This window comes from Chelonia mydas, chromosome 1 (genome assembly GCF_015237465.2).
Source record: "Chelonia mydas isolate rCheMyd1 chromosome 1, rCheMyd1.pri.v2, whole genome shotgun sequence".
NCBI classification, from domain to species: Eukaryota; Metazoa; Chordata; order Testudines; family Cheloniidae; genus Chelonia; species Chelonia mydas.
This window is the reverse complement of record NC_057849.1, coordinates 187,712,928-187,738,027: the sequence shown is the minus strand read 5'-3', so window position 1 is coordinate 187,738,027 and position 25,100 is coordinate 187,712,928. Positions and strand designations below refer to the sequence as shown.

The 25,100-nt window shown below is 41.4% G+C and overlaps 1 protein-coding gene across 2 annotated transcripts; it reads right to left on the bottom strand.

Moving 5' to 3' along the window:
* Positions 1-2,237: 2,237 nt before the first annotated feature.
* BTLA (B and T lymphocyte associated) lies at positions 2,238-25,100 on the bottom strand. Of its 2 annotated transcripts, none has more exons than XM_037907152.2 (6): positions 24,898-25,100; positions 12,351-12,689; positions 11,039-11,074; positions 8,698-8,853; positions 7,545-7,591; positions 2,238-5,264 (listed from the first exon to the last, which is right to left on the bottom strand). In XM_037907152.2, exons 1-6 carry the CDS (start codon positions 24,983-24,985, stop codon positions 4,923-4,925), a joined length of 1,008 nt encoding a protein of 335 aa, XP_037763080.1. In that variant the 5' UTR covers positions 24,986-25,100; the 3' UTR covers positions 2,238-4,922. The 2 variants fall into 2 exon arrangements, with proteins under 2 accessions (XP_037763080.1, XP_027675835.2); XM_027820034.3 differs by having other exon boundaries at positions 12,351-12,671.

Here is a 25,100-nt window from a genome sequence, read left to right as displayed (position 1 = left end):
TGTCCTAAAAGCCCATTTGCTGCATAGTACATAATCCTTTTAAAAGGTTGAATACCATGCCTGTTGTTCCCAGGATGACCTGGCATCGCTTATACTGTAATACAAGCTCTTCCTGTGCCAATGAGGTCAATGAACTATCATGAAAGGTGATGGTTCAATCCTGCTCTAATTGACCCACACGCTCAACTCCATAGACTTGCCTGTAACATCCTCAGAGTTTCATGGGTGTAACAGAGGGCAAAATACATCCCTGTGTGTGTGTTTCTGGCTTATTGTCTGAATACACAGTCTATACAGTATGTGTGATACAAACTTTGCTAGTAAGCAGGAAGATCAAGAAGAAGAATGCATGATATATGCAGTTTGCAGTGTTGTTGTAACCAGGATATTAGAGAGACAAGGTGGGTGAGGTAATATCTTTTATTGAACCAACTTCTGTTGGTGAGAGAGACAAGCTTTCTAGCTACACAGAGCTTTTCTGGTGTGGACTTCGTGTAAGCTCAAAAACTTGTTTTGTCTCTCACCAACAAAAGTTGGCCCAATAATAGATATTACCTGTCCTACCTTGTCTCTCTAATATATGCAGTACAGACTCACATTGTATTTCAGAAAGGCTGGTCAGGTATGGAATGGATCCTAGGCTTCTTTTCCTACTTTAATGTGCTACAGTGGCCGTGTAAGTTGAATGCGAAGTAAACATTGTCTGTAACGTTTTTCATATTTCTCTCTCACCATATTTTGACAAGTTCATGAATTACCCTTTGGCCCCTAGACCTGGCTCTTCTAAGTCAAGGGTTGAGGTACATGGGTCTGACAAATTGGAAGAAGCTTGCACGGGCATTGCTGGTGCTGTGCCTCTGATTTAAAGTATGTCTACACTGCAGTTAAACACCCGTGGCTGGCCTGTGTCAGCTGACTCAAGCTTGCAGGACTTGGCCTGCAGGGCTATAAAATTGCAGTGTAGACATTCAGGCTCTGGGACCCTACCCTCGCTTGTATGGTCCCAGAAATCCCAACTATCTACACTGCAGTTTTATAGCCCCATAGCCCGAGCCCCGTGAGCCTGATTCAGCTGACATGAGCCAGCCACAGGTGTTAAATTGCAGTGTAGATATACCCTTAAAAAACTAAAGTATATCAGTCTCTGGGGCTCTCAGCTGAGCCTTAAAAATGATTGATTGAATTATTGGCATGTGCTGTAGATATTAAAACAGAATATACTAACTCCTGAACCAGAGAATGGGATAGTCCTTCTGGTTTTGGATTAGGAGCCATGGCACGTTACAGGATTAACTGAAAATGGAAATCAGTTTCAATCTTTCCCAGGAGAAGAAAGGCCCATGGAGGCTGAGCAGACTGCATTTTATCTGCACAGATTATTTCCATCTTAAATAGTAGGTGCTCTCAGCTCTTTACATTTCACTGCTTCAGGATGTCTGGTCTTCTGTTAAAAACCAAACCCATTTTAAGTGCATGCCAGCTCCTTTTACTATTTTTTGCAGTTAGCAAATTTGGTGGTAAGGCACTTCCTGTTTATATGCAGAGATCTTACTTTCCAAAGCAAACGTGGGGCTGCAGGGAGCACACTAACCCACAGCTCCCAGTCTTGCACCTGCATCTTATTTAATGGCAGTTTCTGCTTCCCATTTTCACATGCTTCCTGAGACGAACATGGCAGAACTCACTCCAGAGACGCATGTAACTACGCCCCCTGTGATAGTTATTTATAGGGTGACCAGATGTCCCAATTTTATAGTGATAGTCCCAATATTCGGGGCTTTGTCTTATATAGGCACCTATTACCCCCATCCCAATTTTTCACACTTGGAATCTGGTCACCCTAGTTACTTGTAGCTCACGAAAAGCATTTTACTTTCATTAACTGAACACCTGATGTCATTAGGGGCCCACTTCTGCCAGCCTAAGGAGTGTACCTTACTCCATGACAGTCCCATTGAATTCAGTGGCCCCTCTCCCAGGATAAGATAGATACTATTTCATCTGGCTCAGCATAAAACAGAACATTTTATAGTAAAATTCTTCTGGCAAATAAATTAACTGTGTGTGGTTACCTCTATTTTAACAAAGGAGAGCAATGATTTATGGCTTGTGTTTGTTTAAAAACTAAGGACCTGATCTTGTAATCTTTATGCAGGCTAAACTGCCGCTGACTTCAATGAGAGCTTTGTTAGCGCTGCAGATTTAGCTCAGGCAGGTGAAATTAACACACAAGAATGTACCATAAGAATAATAAATATTCTTTATTAGCAATGGAAAAGAATGATCAAGAATCTATTAATATCTGTGGTGCTAGTTGACATAGTACAGAGATAAGATACAAGCATTTCTCTTTTCCATTAACTTGAGCACAAATCATCTGGTATGTTACTTGCACCCTGCGAACGATAGAAGTAGTACATCCTTCCTTTTGAATTGTGGTCTGAATTTTAACCAAGCTAGAAGACTCTCATTGTTGCAGCACTAATCTGTTGATACGAATATTGCTATGAGTAATTTTCTTCCTAAGTACATTTTTTGCAGCACCAGATGCATGGTATCCAAGCAAGAGCTGATCAAATGGCGTAAACCAAAGTTGCAAGCATTCTTTCAAATTTAAAATGGCATTCTGGTGTCCCCTTTGTATTCACAAAGTTTGACATGAATGGCTTTTTGTTTGTGCCAGTGTTTGGAGAAAAGCTGTTTGTACGCTACTTACCCACACTTACTTGCCAATAAAAGCTGATCAAGCCTGAGTAAGAACATTCATTCCTCATCATTCATTGTTATCCTGTTCAAAAAAGTTCCATCTTTTAGTCGGCGAACAAAAGCAGTATCATGTGACTTAAATAACCAATCAGAATCCCAGGAAAGCCAATTATGAATACTTTAAGGCAATGTTTCCCAAACTTGGGACCCCGCTTGTTCAGGGAAAGCCGGGCCGGTTTGTTTACCTGCCGCGTCCGGAGGTTCTGCCGATCGCGGCTCCCACTGGCCATGGTTCGCTGCTCCAGGCCAATGGGGGCTGCGGGAAGCAGTGGCCAGTATGTCCCTCGGCCTGCGCCACTTCCCGCAGCCCCCGTTGGCCTGGAGCGGCGAACCGCAGCCAGTGGGAGCTGCGATCGGCCGAACCTCCGGACGCGGCAGGTAAACAAACCGGCCCGGCCAGCCAGGGGCTTTCCCTGAACAAGCAGGGTCCCAAGTTTGGGAAACACTGTTTTAAGGGAACGATTTGTGAACAACCTATACGCTGAAATTTGACCACATACACTGTTAATCAAATAGTTATGGAAAAGTGAATAAATAAAAAATCAGCCTGTTCACAAATGAAATATTTATAGGAAATAAATAAACTGACACTTAGGCTATGTCTGCAAGGTGGGAGGGTCCCAGAGCTCAGGCTCCAGCCTGAGCCTGGAAGTCTACACAGCAATGAAACAGCCCCATAGCCTGAGTTGGCTGGCACGAGCCAGCCACAGGTTTTTCTTTGCTGTGTAGATATACACTTACTCCTTTTTCCTGTTTGTTTATCACCTCAGCAGCACAATACCTCTTGGTCTTGTGTAATATCTTTCATGCAATCATGTCCCAGGCTCTCCACATAAATAAACAGTACAGTTAAACATGAAATCAGAGGTGGGGGGAAATCAGTTGGTATAAACTAAATGGGAAGCTAGTAGAGCTGTGTGAGAATCGGGTGATACGGTGGCCGTTCATTTTACATGTAAGAAGATGAACAGCAGCATTCAGCAAACTGCTGGTGTTTGGCTTCCACAGAAAAATGAATTCCACAGAAATGAATTTTCCACAGAAAAATGAATTCCATGTTCACCTATAGCACTGGTTCTCAAACTTTTGTACTGGTGACCCATTTCACATAGCTAGACTCTGAGTGCAACCGCCCCCTCCCCCCAAAAAAATTAAAAACGCTTTTTTAGATATTTAACACCATGATAAATGCTGGATAAAAAGCGGGGTTTTGGGTGGAGGCTGACAGCTCACGACCCCCCATATAATAACTTTGTGACTCCCTGAGGGGTCCTAAACCCCAGTTTGAGAAACCCTGACCTATAGTCTATGCTTCCATCTGAACAGACTGAGCCATCCATGCATCTGTAATGAGTCTTATCAACACGACATCTGTTTATCTGTAAATGCATAAATTAATGTATGCATCTATTACCCTGTTTGTGTATCCTGCAGTTTATCAATACATTCCTCCTCTTTGTTGCCTCTTTAACCTCACATAGTTATTTTTTTGTCTGTCATTGCAAATATGATCTCTTTCTTTTATATTTTTTTTCATACTGTCTAGATAACCCTACCTACACTGATGGGGATAGGCTGCTGGTTGAGAACAAAAACAAAAAAAACCCATTAGCTTGCTTTTTAGTTAGTAGCAGGTTAATATGTTCTTCATAGTCACAGAACACCTCCCAGTGGTGCATAAGTCTTATGCTTAAATATGTTCTTCAAGCAAAATTCTTATTGTCAAAAATTTTCTTCAACAAAAATAATTCATAATTTCCCCCAGTGGACCTAATAGAGCTCATTGTCCTTTAAATTTGTTTTCTTTTCCAATGCTCCTAACCTTTATTATTCAGTTTTTATTGATCCTGTCCAAACTCTGACTTTGTTCTGGGCAGTGCCTTGATCAGAGCAGGGGACGTTCCTGGAATATGAAAGCTTCAAATGAATCCATGTGGAAGATAACAAACATGTGGTTGCTAATATCCAACCACGAACATGGGCTTCGCTTAAATGTGAATTCCAGAACATATCATAAGAATCAGTATGCTTTTATTGATGAGAATTCCTCTTTGTTTAGAAGAAGGTGTACTTATGTTCCTGCTGTAACGCTTGAGTCACTGCAGGACATGGACCGTTACGGTGCTGGCCGAGTTAAAGAGATGTCATTGCCAGGGCTATTTCTTCACACAAACGGTGGCATATTCTGTAAGTTCAATTTCCACATTCTGCTCCTTTCTCGGGAGCTTTTCTATAATACTAGAATGGTTTAATGAAGCATAAACAAGGACATCTTCGCTCTCAGATGAGGGCTGGTAGGAATCAACAGCAGCACTGTCACAGGCATTGCCAGTTGCTGCCCTGCTACCATTCCAGTGAGGGACATGATTATCATAAATTGTGCTGTCATCCAATGGCTGCTGCAGGCTAGCCATGGAGCAATAGTAAAGTGTCGATCCTTCACTGGGGGCATGCGTGGTCCTATCGGTGTGGTATGGAGCACATGTAGCTCTGCTGACCTGCAAGAGAACAGAATGGTGTTCAGCTCTGTGTGGAACTGTGTATTAGATGTGTGTCGGGTGGACAAAGCACACATGTGAGATGTAACAGAGATGCGGCATAAGGTTTCATTCAGGTGGGCTCTACCACTTCAAAATTGCATTAAAAATGATGGATAAACGTTGGAGCAAAGGTGGACAACCAGGTTCCCTGGAATATACTTTCGGGTAATGCACCAAATTATGGGATAAAGTTAGAAATCATTGCATCTTTAAGCCTTTCTCTACCTTTACTTCCCTTCCCAAACTCTCTGTCTCCTTTCTTTTCCCCCTTACCCTCTCTCCATGTGATCTCATCAGTTTCAGGGTAAAATTGAACATCGCATTACAGGAGCTCTCCTAACTCACTCGTTTTGTGCCTCTCACTTCCATGGCTCTGCCTGCCCATCACCCATCCAGTCTCACATTGCAAGACTCTCTCTATTTGCCCCCATCCTTCCATCTCCGAATCTGTCTTTCCTTCTTTCATCCCTTGTCCAGCATCTCTGTCTGCTTACAAGTTCACTCATATATTTTTTCCTAAAGAAACCCTCCTTAGGACCCCACTTGCCTATCCACCTAAATTCCATCTCCCTCCTTGAGTGGGACATCTGTTCCTGCTATCTCAATCTTCTCTCCTATAACACCCTGTTGAATCCTGTGCAGTCTGGTTTATGACCTTTCAACTCCTCTGGAACAGTCCGTGCAAGTGTCACATGACCTCATGCTGGCCACATTTAAGTACCATTTTTCTTCACTCATCTTTCGATGAAGTGAGCTGTAGCTCACGAAAGCTTATACTCAAATAAATTGGTGAGTCTCTAAGGTGCCACAAGTACTCCTTTTCTTTTTGCGAGTACAGACTAACACGGCTGTTACTCTGAAAACTGTTTTTTTTGACACTTCTCCTCCATGGGCTTTAATTTTCTCCTTCTTCTCCACCATCTTTCTGTTTTTTCCATGAGTAACTTCTCCCTTTCTCCCCTCTCCTTTTGTCTCAGGGTTTTGTCCTTTGTCCCCTCCACTTATCCCTCTGTACTCTCACTAGGCAAGGTCATCCAGTCTCACAGTTTCAGCTACCATCACTAGGTGGGTGATTCACAAATCTCTTGCCTTCTTCCCCTCATTGCAATATCACATTTATGCCGTCTCTGGGCTGTTCCACTGACAAATCAAGCTCACAGTGACAAAACTGAAACGCCCCTTCTTTACTTTTTACCCCTCTCCCTTCTTTTCTCCATCACCTTTGACAGCTGTGCCATCTTCTATATCAGCCTGTTAAGTTATTGAATGTGACTCCTGTCTTTCCTTTTTTTTCTTCCATGTCTCTCTTTTCTCCAAATTTATCCGTTCCTCTTATACATTTCTGAAATCCACTCTTCCCTCTCACTCCTTCCCACTTTGTCTTCCCTCACCTTGCTTACTGCAATCTACTCCACATTGGCTGCCTACTGTCATTTCTAGTCCCCCAGCAGTCCGCAGAGAATGCTGCTGCTGCTAATGCTATCTTCCTTCGCTTGCTACTCTGATCGGATCACTGGCCTCTGGCTTCTTGGTGCGTTGAGGCCATTGCCTGTCATACTAATGAATATGGTTTCCTGGTACCCACCTGTCTGTACCCATTTATTGCCTCTTGTCTTACACTTAGACTATAAGATCTTTTGGGAAGGGTCCGTCTTTTTTTTTTGTCCTTTGTACAATGCCGAGCACAATGGAGTCCAGGTCCACGACTGGGGTTCCTAACTGCTACGGTAATACATATAGCCACATTTTTTTAAAAAATTTTCTTTCACTTTCCATGTCAAGTTCAAACTTCTTGTCCTCACCTTCACTGCATTACCCAGCTCCAACCTTACCAGGATCTCTGCTTCTATACATTTCTACTTCCCTTTCCAGGCTCTTGTCGTAAAAACCCCATCTGTATCCTCTTTGCATCTGCTTCCGCACTTCCCATATACTTGAAATGTCATCCCTCTGTCCCTTCAAAACCCTATTCAAAGCAGTTTTCTTCCGCTAGTCCTTATACAGCTGCGACCCAACAACTATAGAACATGGACTAATAAAACAAAACTACTTCACTTGAACTTTGCAACTTCAGCCTATGTGGTGTTACATGACTGAGGGGTATTCTCTGTCTTTTATTTAGACTGTTAGTTCCTTGAGCTAGGGACTGTCTTCCTATATGTTTGTACAATACTAAGCACTCTGTCAGCACTCAATACAGGATATGACAAGGCCTGGTAGCACAGAGCTCAAACACACCATGTTCATTTCCTTCTGTGAGGTTACTGGGGTTGTCTTGGGTTTCACTGGAGAGAAAAAGAAAAGAAGATGGTGTATCAATAAAACAACTGTGAGAATTGTTTTTCTGCTAGTAGAAAAGGGTTAATGGACATCAGTAAAATACCCCTTTCCTTACTGGATACACCTCAAAACATGAAAATCCAGTTAGAGTATGCCCAGGTTGGATTCAGGAAGATCTATTTTGACAAAGGGTAATAAACATATTCTACAGTTTATTGAGAAATATGACTGTCCCTCCATAGCCCCAGAAATGTGGAAAAAATATCTTCCTAGTATATTGGGGAGCGGAGGGGGGGGAGAGATTCTCCTAGATTACCTGGAGGGGAGGCGATTCTAGTCATAAACAAGAACATACTAGCCATAGGCATCAGGCATGGAAAACACTCGATAAACTTGAGCCACCTAGTAGGCAATTACGGCACCTTTCACTGGTAAGTCTCAAAGCATTTTTCGAATATTAACCAACTAACCCTCAGAAAGCCACTGAGAAATAGGTAAGGGAAATGACCCATCATTTCCCACCACTGAAATGACAATGTAGTGGAACTGTAGGTTCCATTTCTGAGGTGGAAGATAGCATCTTTGTAACAGCCCAAGACACTACATTTTAGAAGGGAAGAATAATATTGTATCTAATTGAAAATACAAAGGGAAATTAGGGAAGCAGAATGTAATTAGTTGGAGTGTGATCAGGACTGCAAGGTTAACTCTCCCATTCTTATGAACTGTAGCAAGGGATAAAGTGGTCAAGACTCTTGTTTAATGTCTTTTCTGTAAAATGGGGATAGGGAGAGACAAAGAGCAAATCACAGTGTTTCAAACTATTAAAGAAGTGGAGTTTGAGGTTTGGGTGGGTTCTTATTTTATCCATAACTATTGCACTATTGCTAGATGAGAATAGCACGGGTGACAAATAAAACTGCCAAAAAATCATCATCATAACCAGCTAGGCCTTGGCCATGTTCTAGCTCAACTGTCAGTTGGGGATGATTGTTCTCAGACATTTTAACAGTACTTAAAGAAGACGTTTTAAATAGTGGAAACCAAAGAAGAAAAAATGACTCTGCCCGCAGGAGCACAAGGAAGAACAGGAGGTGGTATGAGAGCTCACCTGAGTGCCACCGCAGACAACACAACAGGCATAAGCAGATAAGGATGAGGAGACACAATGCCCCCAGAGATGATAGGGCATAAATAATCCACTTCTTATTGTTGCTGCTAGGTCCTTGAGGAGCTTCTGTGACATTAGTGGCACCTGCAAATTGCTCTAAGATTTATTAGTACATGATATAGGATGTTGGCTGGATTATTCTGAGCCATCCGATTAGTTCATAAATTCAATGTACCAATTTGTTTAATCTGCTAACCACACATTTTTTAGAATAACTTGAATTAAGCTAGTTAACCAAGCATTTTGAAGTATTCATTAGAAATATATTTAGTGAGGGGTGAAAGGCTGTCTGAAATTCTAACGGGGATTAGGGTTGGGGCTGCTCAAAACTTCCTTTTTCTGCTCCAGATTCTCTCCTCCTCTTCTCTTTTTCATTTCCTATACTTTTTGCAGCATAGAAAAAACTAACTTGGGAGGTTCCATTTTATTTGTTTCTCAACTAAACTCAAAGCCCAAGACTTTCTGAAATGGATTCCTAAAGACAGGCTCCTGAGTCCAGACTTTAGCACCAGCCTAATTTTCAGAAGTGCTGAGCACCCAGCAACTCCCACTGAAGTCTATGAGAGCTGCTGGGTGCTCAGAACTTCTGGAAATCAGGCCACATATATAGGTGCACAACTATGGACTCAGGAGCTTTGGGTTCCCTTTAAGGGACGGCAGGAGGAAAAGCTTAGAAAGTAGAAGGTCTGGCAGAGGAGTCAGATTGGTGGGGAACTATGAGATTTTGTACCTTTGCTGCCTGTAATATTTCAAGAGAACAGTATGTTAAATGAGGGTGACAAAGATAGTAAAGATTATTTCCCCCGTATCTATTTTAAAACCCATGTAATGTATAGGGTGCACACATCCTCTTTTGTTGACAAGGTCACAGCTGTGCATCATTGGTTATAGAGTGTATGGCCCTTCATAGTGTGTGGGTGTGACACCACTGAATAGGCCTCAACAAATTATGGCTTTGGGTAATTATTGTCCACTACCACTCTTTAAGATGTTGTTTATGTTCTGTTGATCCTTGACCCCAAACTGATCTTGGAAGGTTTATACTTGTGTTTAAACTATAATCTATATGTTAAAAGCTAACATGCTTATAAATGCGGATATTAAAGCTGTAATGTAAGTAGGGAAGAACAACATGTATAAATAGTTGAAATAGGCTTTGCAACAAGTTTAACACCTAACAGAGACTAGTAGATAGCATAAGGCTTAAATATTTAGCATAAGTACTTAACCCACAATTATAATTTTTAGCAATATGTATCCTGTGATAAACAAGTAAACTGCAAAGGAATAGACTAAACTTAAAATAATAGCATTTTAGGGGCTTTTTTGGTATATGTAACCATGCAGCAAAACTAAGTTTACCCATCAAAACTATTGTGAAATACATTGACGCAAATTGGCCATGCAAGTAGCCCGAACTCTGACACTGGCCCCCTAGAATGCTATACAACAGTGGTACTCAAACTTTTTTACTGGTGACCCCTTTCCCATAGCAAGCCTTTGACACCTGCTTTACAAGGACAGGGTGCTGAGACTTTATCAAATAAGGTCCCACACATGTGTGGGTGTAGCGGAAAGATGTATAAAAAAGGTACACTCGGTCCTTAGTTGGAACATCAGGCTGGAAATCTTGTCACCACTCCCACTTACGGTGCTTCTCCGTGTACTATTCATTCCCTCTTCACTCATGATGATCTCCATAAGGTTGTAAATATGCACATTGTAGGGAATTGTTTTTCTATCCTCATCTGACTTTTTTATGACTGTAATTATCCTTGCTTGCTTGCATTTGGGTACTAAATAAAGTCTTCGTGTCTCTATATATGTGATTCACCAATCTCATTTCCTCTAACAAATATTTAAGTAGTCACCTGAGTAAAAGAACCTGTTATTGGTGCCTTGTGCCATTTGCACTGTAAATTAATCAAAGACTACAATTCTGATACAGTGTGACTCCTGGAACAGCATGAGTAGCATGTATTACGCAGTATGAGAGAAATGTGTGTGAACTGAACAATCTGTTACACTATGATGGAGTGTCTAATTCGCTTTGTCTCGCTTACGCTGATATATTCATGCATTAGCAGTAGCAGGGGATTCTGGCATAGGTGATGGCTGTTTAGTTCCAAGTGAAGCATTCAAGCTATGGTGTGAGCAACAGTGATTTAGTGATGAGGTTAAACAGTATTTCAGTATGTTCAAAAATATATGACCCTCCCCACACACAGTCATATAAATACGAGATAGTTCCCCTATTTTACAAGAGAAGATCATAACTTACTTGATAGTGGATTTGTAGGGGCATTTGTAGTCACTTCTGAAAAAGAAAAGCAGGAGAAGAATTGAAACTGAGCTGAGAACTTGGTAAACTTTATGTCCCGGTTATGTTTTCCATACTCAAAGATCAATCTTATAGTGAAGTCTCCATGACTTCTACTTTCGATTAAGGGGAACAACAAAACAAGAAAGAAGGCAGTTGGTGGGAAGGCACAGAATTTGTTTCCTAAGGCTGCTTGAGTAGTACACATACATTTTATTCAAAGTCTTCTTTGACATTTAAAAAAACCAGGCAAGTGAATCATCTGCAAATAGATATTATGTCACTTTTTCAAAACACTTTTGTGAATACTTTTTTTTTTCTTATTTGCTCAGCGCTTTCTATTAGAGTTTCGCTCACACCAAGAGACTAGTGTGAGCTGGGCACAGGCTAAACCTCCTCGCAAGGTTCAGCAATAAATGCTGTGAGGGATTTTCTCTATCCCTGCACCCTATGTACACTGCTGCAGCAATGAACAGGGGCCATTAAAGCTCCTTAACATGCTAGGAGAGAATTCTCCTGGTGCAGGCACTGTGTAAGACAGCCTTACAGCTGGACTAGGCCAGGACTGTGCTGGAGCCATACTGAGCAGTTCGTGGTTGCAGAGCTGCTTATAAGCAACCCAGGCAGAGCTGCCATGAATTAGAGGAAACCTCTGAGTTGTTTCTGGGAACCGCACCAAGCCCGGATCCCAAGGGCAGCATATCCCTCTTGCTGCTGGGACTGTACTAAACTTGAGAGGCATAGCACAAACTCATACGCTCCCTTTGTGCTCTCTGTAAGACAACTGTCTTCAGCATGATTTTCTCCTAAGCCATTTCATTCCTTGTACTGTCTTGACCTTATCCAGTAACATGCACCTTTTTGCATTTTGACTGATTTGTGCAGCTTGTGACCAGACTGTACCTTTCCTGACCTTCGTTGGCTTTGACTGACTTGTATTTGTTATTACTAGATTGGCCTTTCATGGATCATCCTAAATCCCAAGAGTTTTAGAATCCCCCATGACTGTGTTTTTCTTTTCCTGATCCTCTTGGGTCTTTCGTGATTTCTTCCTAATGACCATTAAGAGAGCCGTAAAGAGGGAAGGCAGACATTAACAGGAGCAGAATGGGAAAGGTCAGCATGTTTAGAAGGCCACTTGGATTACTACTGTGCCACTGAATACTGTGTTTGTTTGTAGAAACAGACTTCCAGGTAGAATGAGTTTTTAACCTTTAGAATCAGTTCTGATAAAGAGAAATTCCCTCAAAACTAGTTATCCTCTAATGCTTACCTTGAACAAGAACTTCTACTGCATGGCTCTCACTCCTTAAACTTCCCACAGTAGCTTGACAACGATATAATCCACTGTGGTTCTTATGAACAGGTACAAAGTTCAGAACAAACACATTCCCGTCTTTCCAGGCTGTATGTCTGGTTGGCCCATCTTTCAAAAGTGAGCAGTGCATCTCCTGTATCTTGCACCAGTTCATGGCCGGCTTTTCTGTGCAGTACTTCACTGGACACTCTATACTGAGGGAGTCCCCAGGTTTTCCCGGGTATCTGTAACCTCTTGTAACCAGAAGTTCAACAGTACAGTTCACAGTCATGTCTCCTGGAAGTGAAGAAAAACCTGAAAGATTATCATTGTTTCATAGTGTCTCTTCCCCCTATAGCTTTATTACTGTGAATTAGTATTACTGTTACTCTTCTGACTGTCATTGCCCATTCTCTGCCTTGTCTGGTTTTATGGGATCTCCTCATTATTTCTATATGGGTCACTGAAAGAAGATAGAGCACAGAGTATGGGTTATTTCATCTCAAGGGACACAGAACTGGCTCTTGCAGAAGACTGGTAATGTGATGCAACTTTTGTCTATTGGTTCAAATCTAGCCCAGCTGTGACATTACAGTAGGCCAAGAATTCTCTGTCAAAATGATTTTTGATGGAAAATGCAGTTTCTGCAAAATTGGGACAGAGTTAAGGTTATGCTGGCTGCACTACTGGTGAGCTGTGCCTCTCTGATTGGAGAAATGTACTATTAGATGCCTTAACTCTTCATTTCCTTGCTTTTGTGGTTTTCTGTTATGTGTGTTATGTATAGAGCCCCCTTAGCTCTCACACAACTTAGAGGTTTTGTGCATTAATTGAAAAATAGAGAGGGGGAAAGTATCTTAAATCTGGCCTCATTTCTCCCCCAACATTGTCCACCACTCCTAAATCCAAACAAGGAAGGGGACATCTGATCAATTTGACTCCAGAGTAGGGCAGGGCACAGAGGTAGACAGGTCAGTAACTGTGGTGTGGTATAGCCTTTGGAAAACTGCCAAAGTAGTTAGCAGCATTGTGGGCACACGAACAATAAACTAGACTAACTCACTTCACAGCAAAGTTTAGTTCACTTTGAAAGAGGAATCCAGAGTTTGAGATAAGTGCAGAGTCAGTGCTCACAATAAATTGCATTGTGTATACTCAAATCTGGTCAAAGCAGATAAACTCAAAAAGCTGTGGATTTAACCTCCCGCTCTCCCCCTGTGTTAACAAGCCCTTACAGATGATGTATGAATGAGTCTAAGCTATGGTAACTTGCTGAGCATACCATCTGGAAGAATGTGAATGTGGTGCCAGTTTAGATTCCCTTAAACCCACTTCCTCCCACTGTTGTGTAATTTGCCCCTCACATTTTACTTCTGAATTTGGAATCCTATTTGTCAGGAAGAAAGGACACAATTATGTGTGTTGGGTTTAGGGGGGACGGGTTCCCCCCCGTTTTTCCTTTCAGACTTTGTTGCTACTCTGGATTTATTTGAGGTGCTGGTGGTTTGGTTAGTCATGACAACGTGCTGCCAGTGTGTTGTATACAAAAATAAAAACAATCTTTGCCTCAAATAGCTTACTATCTAATAGTGGTGTCCAGTTATTGTAAACTGTGTTTTCAGGTTACTTTTTTTAAGGCACACAGAGGACTTTGAGAGCAGGTGCCTTGGAATAAAATAAATTATTAACCTTCTAAACCTACGAAATATTAATCTGTTTTTAATATTCTCCTGCAATCGCACACATATATAACTGTAAGCATGTATGCAGTCCTAATCCCATTGAACTCAATAGGGCTAAATATATGCTTTAAGTTAAGCGCATGTGAAAGCGTTTGCAGGAATGGAGCCTAAATCAGAAAGTGAGATCATCATCTTTGTCTGTAGCTCGGACCCTTCCATTTCTGAGGAAAGGAAAATACAAATAGACTGTTAGTGTGCAGTGCACAACAGCTGCGCGTGGCTGAATAGTCTGAAAATAGAAACAAAGAGCTAGAATTAGAAAGCAGAAAGTTTCAACCAGAACAACAATTAAAACATCTATAATAATCTTCCAGAAATACCTGCAATGATCACACCTTACCAGCAGCCCTTTCGATGCTATCACTGAGTGTGACAGATGCCTATATCAGAATGTTAAATTTGCTGTATAATTTTTTGTAGTAAGCCTGTCTGATACTGCATATACTTGATGGCTCTTCCCTAAATATGTTAAATGTCAGGTTTCAGAGTAACAGCCGTGTTAGTCTGTATTCGCAAAAAGAAAAGGAGTACTTGTGGCACCTTAGAGACTAACCAATTTATTTGAGCATAAGCTTTCGTGAGCTACAGCTCACTTCATCGGATGCGCATCCGATGAAGTGAGCTGTAGCTCACGAAAGCTTATGCTCAAATAAATTGGTTAGTCTCTAAGGTGCCACAAGTACTCCTTTTCTTTTTATGTTAAATGTGTTATCCTTCATCCAAATAGCTGTCCATGGTCAGTAACACAAACCAACTCCGCTCCTGCCATTTTCTCTTCAAAAGCTATTTTTCTAGGAGGCCTACGCAGTCTAGTCTTTCCTTCCTTTGACACAACTTTAACACAAACCTTTAGTAACCCTCACTACTTTGGCATCAGTAGCAAAAGCAACATTGTTATATTATTTCTGTAGCTTTTTCTTTCTTCTTTCCCCTTTCACACCAGCAATAACTTCCCTGTCTTGTTGTAAATTAGCTCCTGATCCTACAGTGAGCTTCGCGGCGGTCTGCCCACGCAGACTTTTCTGGAGGAATAGGGCCTTAGATCTTGAGCTCTTCAGTGCAGGGATGTGGTATTCTCCTTGTCTGCAAATCATCATGCATTTTTATGGTGGTATAGAAATAAAAACATCACCATTCACTATTAGTTGAGAAAGAATCAGCCAATTAACGTTTCATAAACACTCCCTAAGGGATGATGTATGTAGCTGAGGGGACTCTCTTCTAAGCGGGAACTAAAGAACAACATAGATTAATTCCTGTAAATGTTTGTAAAACCACATTCCGTTTCAACCACGTCTTTAACTAAAAAGCAGACATCACCCAAATAATCATCTAGGACGGGACAAGATACCCTGATGCAGTGGAAGGACCACCCTGGATTGTGGCAAAGAGGTGTGGATGAGCCTAGCTGGGCTCAGACCCTTAAAGAGGTTGCTGAGCTATCCTCCTGCAGGGCCGGATTAATGCAGGGGCTTTAGGGGCTGCAGCCCAGAGCCTCAGGCTAAGTGGGGCCGGATGCGACCCACTGCTTCTTTTCATCCGACCCGCAGCAAGTCTCTGCACCACGGGCCGGATACCAGTCCCCGAGCCTCAGTGCCATCCCCTGGGGCTGGAGCTGCGAGTGTTGGCTCGCCAATGTGCCCCTGCGGCCCCTAGGCGAAGGGCATTCAGGGAATCTCTGCGTGCTGCCCCCAGTGCCGGCTCCGCAGCTCTGGAGCTGTGGGGGCAGTGTCTGCGGGCATGGGCAGCATGCATCGCACAGAGCGGCGGCCCCTCTGCCTAGGAGCCAGACATGCCAGCCACCTTGGGGAGCAGGGCAGCATAGAGCCAGGGCAGGCAGGGATCCAGGGACCCTGCTGTGCTGCCAACCAGGAGCCGCCCGTGCACCCCCTCATTCACCCCTACCCCAGCCTGGAGCCCCCTCCTGCACCCAAACTCCCACCCAGAGCCTGCACCCCGAACCTCCTGCTGCACCCCTAGCCCAGAGCCCACCCCCCCAGCTGGAGCTGCACCCCAATCCCCTGCCCCAGCCCTGAGCCCACTCCCAACCCCAGGGGCCCGACAAAATCTAATAGCCCCGGGCCCACAAGACAGTTAATCCAGTCCTGTCTTCCTGAACAGGGTTTGACAAGCAAAAGCCAGGAAAGGGAGCTCTTGACACAGAAGCAGTCTGATGGAGGCAAGTTGGTACTGAAACATGGAAAACTTGCACTTCTGCTGCTTGTGCCATACCTGCTGTGAGATTGAGGACTTCAGTTTTCCAGACCAAATGTAACCAGCCTACATAGATGATCACCGAGGGAAATTCCCCTCCTGTAAACTCCCTGCAATGCTATCAGTTAAGACAGAAGGAGCCATTCCATGCTTAACACAAATGTTTCACTTGCTTTGAACTTCACACAAATTTCCATTTGCATTGAGAGTGCTCATACTTTGTCTCATCCAAAAGGTGATTTATTTTTTTTAAAGATCAAGTTTGAATAAAATGTTTTCATCTGCTTCTCAGCCAGGAGAATGTGATTCACGTTTTCCCCTCTTTTTTAAAAAAAGCGTGTGTGTTTGTGACTACAAAACATCTTTATCTTAATATTTGAACAATAGCAAGTGCTGGGGCAGCAGAAAGCCCTCACTATGGAACAATTTCTTTGCCTTGTTTGTAGAAATAGGACTCTGTAGGCACAAAGTGATGAACATGGGAGTATCCTTTTCTTTCCTGTCTGATGTCAATGTTCAGAGAAGTGGGATGCTCTCCTTGGCTGCAATGCAAGTACTGCTATTTGCTCATTCAGCGTCACTTGTAGGAAACCACAACAATCAGGCTTGCTGCAGTGATGAGAGTGCTGGGGAGGCAAAACTGACTCCTCACAGGCCAGAAGGATTGCTCTCCCATGCCCACTTCCTTCAGCCCATAAGTGTGAGGCATAGTAATAACATGACACCCAGCTCTCATCTAGTGCTTTTCATCAACAGATCTCAAAACACTTGACTAAGGAGGTCAGTATCATTATCCCCATTTCACGGATGGGGACACTGAGGCACAGAGGAGGGAAGTAACTTGCCCAAGGTCACCCAGCTGCTGCTAATAGTGATCTGCAAAAAGAAAATGGGCTTGTACCCTTTTTTGTTTCTTTACTGCATAATGTCGTGTGTGTATACCTTAAAAAAGCCACGTCTGCTTGGTTTTTAATGTTAAAGATTCAGTTCCTGTCTAGGCTGAAAGATGCTATTGAAGAGTGGAGAGCTAGTGCAATGGTAACATCATGAGAATCAGATGAGTGAAACCTGAGGTATTGCAGTGGAAGACAATTTTGGACAGACTATTTAAAATTCCTCCAGTTTTGGGTTTTGGTTTATACCTATTTAACTGCAATAACTAAACACTTCGGATAAAGGAAGTCTTTGTTCAAATCCAGCATACTCTCTCCTTCAGTTAAATGGTTGGAGCCTACAAGGAATATGCTTTGAGACCTCCCAAAAGCCCTTCCACAAAGCCAGTGGAAAATCAGATCTGACAGTCCAGGTTTTTCTAAGCGGAAAAACAAGCAGTAAAAAAAAACAACCATAAAAATATTTCAGGCCTGCCTTATATGTAATTAAGGGGCATAAGGCCAATTTTTGAAAAGTTCTTTGCAGGTTCTCTTTAAAAAGCAGTAGTGGGCCTCTGACTCAGGGAAGAAGTAGTCTGAGGTAAGCCTTCGGGTTTTGATTTGTTTTGGTTTAAGTGCCTAAATAAAACACAGCATCCTAGGAAGTGGGAGACTTTTTTTCTTTATTAACCGGAGTATCCATTAGCAAGGGGAAACTCTGGACTTTAGTGCAGTTATACAGAGTTTATATGAGCTCTTACAAGCTTTACTGAGAGTGAATAATGCTCACCTTCCTTTTACTGTGAGTATATCTCTTGAACATTTCTGCCTGTTTCCTGTGCTGTGGTTTATTAACAGTTCACAATAGTGGTGTAACTAACCAACTCCAGAAATGATATTGTAGATGTGTGAGTGCATGGTAATTCAAGAGTCATTAGTTGAGGCCTTGAAAAAGCTGGCCTGTTGATGTCAGATGTAGTGGAATTCGTGTCTTGAAAAGCTAAACAGGGGTGGCCACACATGATCAGTACTTGGATGCCAGACTTCAAAGAGGACAAAGGAATCTATAAAATATGTATTGCTTGTGTATCAAACTACTCCTTGTAGTCCTCTAATAACTTATACTGCAAAAGGCAGAGACTCTTTTAGATCATTTGATTGCTCTAATGTTTTGGATGCAGAGATCCAAACTTTAATTTCTGGCTAGAATGGATTCTTCATAAATAAGGATATTTTTTTTTCTGTTGTGTCACTGAGGTAAATATCTCCACTCACATTAATGCACATGCCATAACCTCACTGAGAGGAAAATCCTCCTTCCAATGCTTTATACTTTAAAGGCTTTTTTTTAGGGCTGTCAAACGATTAAAAAAATTAATTGTGATTAATCGCGTGATTAAAAAAATCAATCACGATTAATCGCTGTCTTAAACAATAATAGAATACCATTTATTTAAATATTTTCGGAAGTTTCCTACATTTTCCAATATATTGATTTCAATTACAACACAGAATGCATAGTATACAGTGCTCACTTTATATTATTATTTTTGATTACAAATATTTTCACAGTAAAAAACAAAAGAAATAGTATATTTCAATTCATCTTTTACAAGTACTGTAGTGCAATCTCTTTATCATGAAAGTTGAACTTACAAATGTAGAATTATGGACAAAAAAAACTGCATTCAAAAATGAAACAATGTCAAACTTTAAAGCCTACAAGACCACTCAGTCCTACTTCAGCCAATCACTCAGACAAACAAGTTTGGTTACAATTTGCAGGAGATAATGTTGCCTGCTTCTTGTTTACAATGTCACCTGAAAGTGAGAACAGGAGTTCGCAGGGCACTGTTGTAGCTGGCGTCACAAGATCTTTACGTGCCAGAGGCACTAAAGATTCATATGTCCCTTCATGCTTCAACCACCATTCCAGACGACATGCATCCATGCTGATGACGGGTTTTGCTCAATAACGATCAAAAGCAGAGTGGACTGACATATGTTCATTTTCATTATCTGAGTCAGATGCCACCAGCAGGTTGCTTTTCTTTTTTTTTTGGTGTTCGGGTTCTGTAGTTTCCTCATCAGAGTGTTGCTCTTTTAAGACTTCTGAAAGCATGCTCCACCCTTCCAATCCCTCTCAGATTTTGGAAGGCACTTCAGATTCTTAAACCTCGAGTTGAGTGCTGTAGCTATTTTTAGTAATCTCACATTGGTACCGTCTCTGCATTCTGTCAAATCTGCTGTGAAAGTGTTCTTAAAATGAACAACATGTGCTGGGTCCTCATCCGAGACTGCTATAACATGAAATATATGGCAGAATGCGGGTAAAACAGAACACGAGACATACAATTCGCCCCCAAGGAGTTCAGTCACAAATTTAATTAACACACTATTTTTTTTAATGAGCATCATCAGCATGGAAGCATGTCCTCTGGAATAGTGGCCAAAGCATGAAGGGGTATACGAAAGTTTAGCATATCTGGCACGTAAATACCTTGCAACTGCAGCTACAAAAGTGCCATGGGAACGCCTGTTCTCACTTTCAGCTGACATTGTAAACAAGAAGCAGGCAGCAATATCTCCCGTAAATGTAAACAAACTTGTTGGTCTTAGCAATTGGCTGAACAAGAAGTAGGACTGAGTAGACTTGTAGGTTCTAAAGTTTTACATTGTTTGTTTTTGAGTGCAGTTGTGTAACCAAAAAAAATCTACATTTGTAAGTTATATTTTCACAATAAAGAGATTGCACTACAGTACTTGTATGAGGTGAATTGAAAAATACTACTGTATTTCTTCGGTTTATCATTTTTACAGTGCAAATATTTGTAATCAAAAATAATATAAAGTGAGCACTGTACACTTTCTATTCTGTGTTCTAATAGAAATCAATATATTTGAAAGTGTAGAAAAACATCCAAAAATATTTAATAAATTTCAATTGGTATTCTATTGTTTAACAGTGTGATTAATCACAATTAATTTTTTTAATCTTGATACATTTTTTTTGAGTTAATCGCGTCAGTTAACTTGCGACTAATCGACAGCCCTACTTTTTTTATTTTGTTTTGTTGTTCGTTTGGTTACATTAGAAATTCAATTTTGTTTACCCTTGTTTTTGTCCTGGAAAACATTAAGGAGAACTGGAGAACTGGGTGTTTATGATTAATCATGCAGGTGGAATCTGATTAATTGAGATATAGCAACACTTAGAGTTTCTACCCATGGGTTGAGTTAGTTGTGTTAAAAATTGACCATCCTGATCTTTCAATTAACAGCTGGTGCTAGTTTACGTTTGAGTCATGTAAGAATCCGTTGTCAAAAACAGTGAAGCCAAGATCCTGTGCTCTTGTAAAAATCACTCCCTTTAAGAACCACAGCTGGCCAGGAGCTTGCTTTTACCTTTTATCTAAAGAAAAGAGCAATGCTAGCAACCCCTAGTTCCATTCTGGGGTACTGACTAGGTGGGCAGAGCAATTCCTTCTGAGTCTTCCAGTACCTAAGTGGTCTCCCATCTGAGTACTAATTAGACTTGATGCTGCTTAGTTTCTAAGAACAGACTGTGTGGTGTTTGGTGGCCAGTGCTGTACATGAGGTCAGTCTAGAGCAGGGGTAGGCAACCTATGGCACACGTGCCAAAGGCGGCATGTGAGCTGATTTTCAGTGGCACTCACACTGCCCGGGTCCTAGCCACCAGTCCAGGGGGCTCTGCATTTTAATTTAATTTTAAATGAAGCTTCTTAAACATTTTAAAAACCTTATTTACTTTACATACAACAATAGTTTAGTTATAGATTATAGACTTATAGAAAGAGACCTTCTAAAAATGTTAAAATGTATTACTGGCATGCGAAACCTTAAATTAGAGTGAATAAATGAAGACTCGGCACACCTCTTCTGAAAGGTTGCCAAACCCTGGTCTAGAGGATACAGTGATCCCTTCTAGCCTTAAATTCTATGACATGATTGATATTTCTAAGGCAGAACAAAAGCAAGAACATTTTTGTTTGTTTAGCAAACTTTCTGAGCCACATTTAGACATCATAAAGAAACAACAAAGGGCACAAACCAACCCCCCTTTGCAAAATCACATGTAAACATAAAGTTTGGGACAAAAGTTTGGGGCTTGGGTGATCTTACATTTTGGAAAACCAGTTTGCCAACTCTCTGAATATTTGTGTTCTTGATATGTAAAACTCTTTATATGCTCAGCCCTGGTCTACGCTACAAACTTACGTCCGTATAATTATGTTGTTCATAGGCGTGGAAAATCCACACTCCTGAGTAACGCAGTTACACCAACTGAATTCCTAGTGTCGACAACACTATGTCAACGGGAGGGCTTCTCCTGTTGATATACCTACCACCTCTTGGGGAGGTGGAGTACCTGCGCTGATAGGGGAAGCTCTCCCATCAGCATAGGTAGCATCTTCATTAACCACTACAGCAGCACAGCTGCACTGCTGTAAGTGTCAAGAGAGGTACTATGGCAAGAGGCACTCTAGAAAGACTCAGGCCATGTCTACACTACAAAATTATGTCGACCTAACTTACATCATACAGCTCTATACACTGCAATGTAAGCACAATATTTATATTCCAGTTTATTTATTTTATAAGTTTATCGTCAAAATGAGAAAGTAAGCAATTTCTCAGTACTAGTGTGCTGTGACACTTTTGTATTTTTATGTCTGATTTTGTAAGCAGGTAGTTTGAAGTGAGTGTAACTTGGGGGTACACAAGACAAATCAGACTCCTGAAAGGGGCACAGTAGTTAGAAAAGTTGAGAGCCTCTGGTTTAAAGAATATAGAGTGGCAGTGACATCTGCTAATTTGTTATGCTAATATGCTACCTTAAAGAGAGTGAGAGAGAGAGAGAAATTCGTGCGCAAATCTGCTTCTGCTCCCATCTGCAATACAGGGAAAGGGGACCAAAGAGAGGAGCATTGCAGAAGGCACTCTTCTAGTTGATTTCCTTGACGTTTGGAGTGGACTAATGGATAAAACACGAGTGCACACTTTAAGGTTCCCACAGCAGAACTATCTCAGTCATGTTGCACAAATGTAGTGTTCTATATAGCTAAATATCCAATATGATATTTTTTAAAAAGTCACAAAATATTCCACAAATGCAACATGGTTGAATTAATATTGTTATTAGATGCTTATTTTTTGCCTTTCTTTGCTTAATTTTATCAGAGCTCTCTTAATGCTTCATCAATGTACTTCTTTATTTACAAAGAGAAATTTTCCTGTGAATAGCAATAACAATTACTGTTTGAAATTCATCTTTCCATTGAGGTGCTTGATTGATAGACAGTCGTTGCTGTTTTCTGGCTGGTAAAAGTTCTCTGCAAGGTCATGTCAACCATGGAAAGAAATCACTTTGGCTGCAGCTTGATAATAAGTTATTGTTTTTTTAACAGAAGTTTAGAATTTGCAGAGTAGTGTACAATGCAGCCATACTGGTATGAGAGTCAAAAACCATGAGTCCTTCATTTTTTCCATCCAATCTTCTCCTTTCCCTGATGTTAAGGCAATACTTTTGGCAGGACTCTGTTTTAGGGAGACTTTTATAGTATTCTCTGTGCAGATTGCCTCAGCAGCTGCTTGAGAGCAGCAGTTCCTGTGCCCATCAGGCTGGGTGGGGAAAAAATACACTTTCATGTCACAGAGTTGGTGTGGTTTTATTAGGCTAAAAATAATAGAGGCATACTGAGCATGTTCAGAGATTTTCCACTCATTTGACATTTTGTGCCTGTGAGGTAATACTACTTTTTCCAAATTTAAGAAAGCATACACTCCTTACTGATGACTCCTTACATCAAGTGTCAATGGTGAACTGCCTCTGTAGAGGCAAAAAGGGTCAGTTTTTGTCCATGTTAGGGGAGGGGAAACATTTTCAGTCCTATGTCAAAAATGGCTGAAGCAATTTGGCTTAAACTCTTCAGATAAATGCACCTTTAGACGAAGAACAAGCATAAGAAATTCATGGCCAAAATGTAAATGTGTCAGAAAGTTATGAACGTGTGAAATCATGGGGCAATAATGGAGACTGCTTTTGCAAATTTCAGCACTGTGTAATATTTCTGATGCCTTTCTGTTATTTGTTGGCATGCATGCATGATATGCAAGGCACTTTCTAAGTACATAAGAAGGGATGGCCCCTGCTCTGAGGAGTTCACAAAGGACAGACAGACAGCATTAGATGTAGAGTCAGGGAAAGGGAACAAAAACAAGATTCATTATAGCCCACGTAGCAGAAATAGATTTTTGACAAGACTTAAATGTGGAGGGGCTAGGGGCCTGGCTGATGAATTTGGAGAGGCTGATCCATGCACATGGACCATGTGGAATAAGGCAGAGAAGTGATTATCTGAGACACTGGCCATTTGCTAGACATGGGAGTGGGCAATGGCAGAGTGACACTAAGTTCAACAAGGAAGCTTAAGAAGGGAAGAGTAGGCTTCCACAGAGCCCTGAGGGAGATGGTCAGTAGCTGTAGAAGCTCACAAAACCTTTGAGGTAGATAGTTGTTAGTTTAAAATGGGTAAAACAAATTACTGAGAGATTAAGTGACTTGCCCAAAATCTAGTCACACACTGAGTCAGCGGTAGAGACGATCACATCGCTAACCGGGCAGGGCAAGTCCTTCACCCCACACCTCTGACTTTCCCATGATCTGTGGCTAAACTGCTAATGACATGCACTTTAACTTAATTTGTTGTCTCATGCTATTAATAGGAGTGTTTCGTCAATATTACGACTATGTACCTTGCAGTAAATTATAGCAGTGGTGGAAATACTACTTTAAGGTTAACATAGCATAACTATTCAAAATCAGTTTAATGCTTACAGCATATTATGTGCACTGTTTCACACTATTTTGGACAAATGGAATGGACTGGACTAATCCAGACTGAATTAAAAGTAGCAAACACATGAGAGGCAATAAGCAGTTGTAATAGATGTGCTTGTCTTTGTCATCGTTGACTAAATTTTTTTTTTAACCATGAACACAAAGGATAAATTTAAAGGGCTGTTCTTCTTTGTGAGATAACCCAGAACCTCTCTTTCCATAATCACCATGGGCTAAAGTCTCTGTTGTAATGCCACTGAGTTCAGAAAAATTATCATAGATGAATTAGGCACAATGTCTTTGTAAATACAGGGATCAGCTCTCCCTTATACTGGTATAAATCAGGAGAACCACTGTTAAAGTCAACAGTTTCACTGCAGAAAGTGAGAGGAAAATTAGAGCCCTGGATTTTTTAGGACATGTGACTGAGGCCACATTGGTAACTTCTAGGTATGGACATGCAAGCACTCTGCCAGCACTCTGGGGTCAAACCACACCTGGTAGAACTTTAGGACTTTAACAACGTGCTTGGGTTCTACCCTTGCACAGCTGGCAGAGGCTTTGGTCAGGAACTGGAGAGATCCCCGTACCAATTAGCTGAATTTCAGTCAAGACAGTAACTTAGAGGCCTGGTTTTAATATCCATAATCCATGTGCTCGTTATTTTACCTTATTAGATTCACGTCCTGTATCTTATTCCATCATAATCCAGCATACCATAGTTTCACAGTCTGAATTTCTCCTCACCCAGACTGCACTGAAAATCACTTGAGTACACGGCTTTCTATGAAGGCTAGTAACTTAAGTCACATTAGATTGATAAAGCATCTTACCATAAACCTGACAGTGATCCAGAGAGAGCACCACAAGAAGGATGTGCAGTACAGTTCTATTCGCCCGCATGCCTGGAGGAGCCTTCATTTCATCAGCATGGTGGAGATGGGAGAAATTCCTCTGAGGTTAAAGAAGTGCAGTTTGTGTAGATACTTACACCCCTCTGTGATTGCCCATAGTGTCTCTGAACGGATACTCTTGA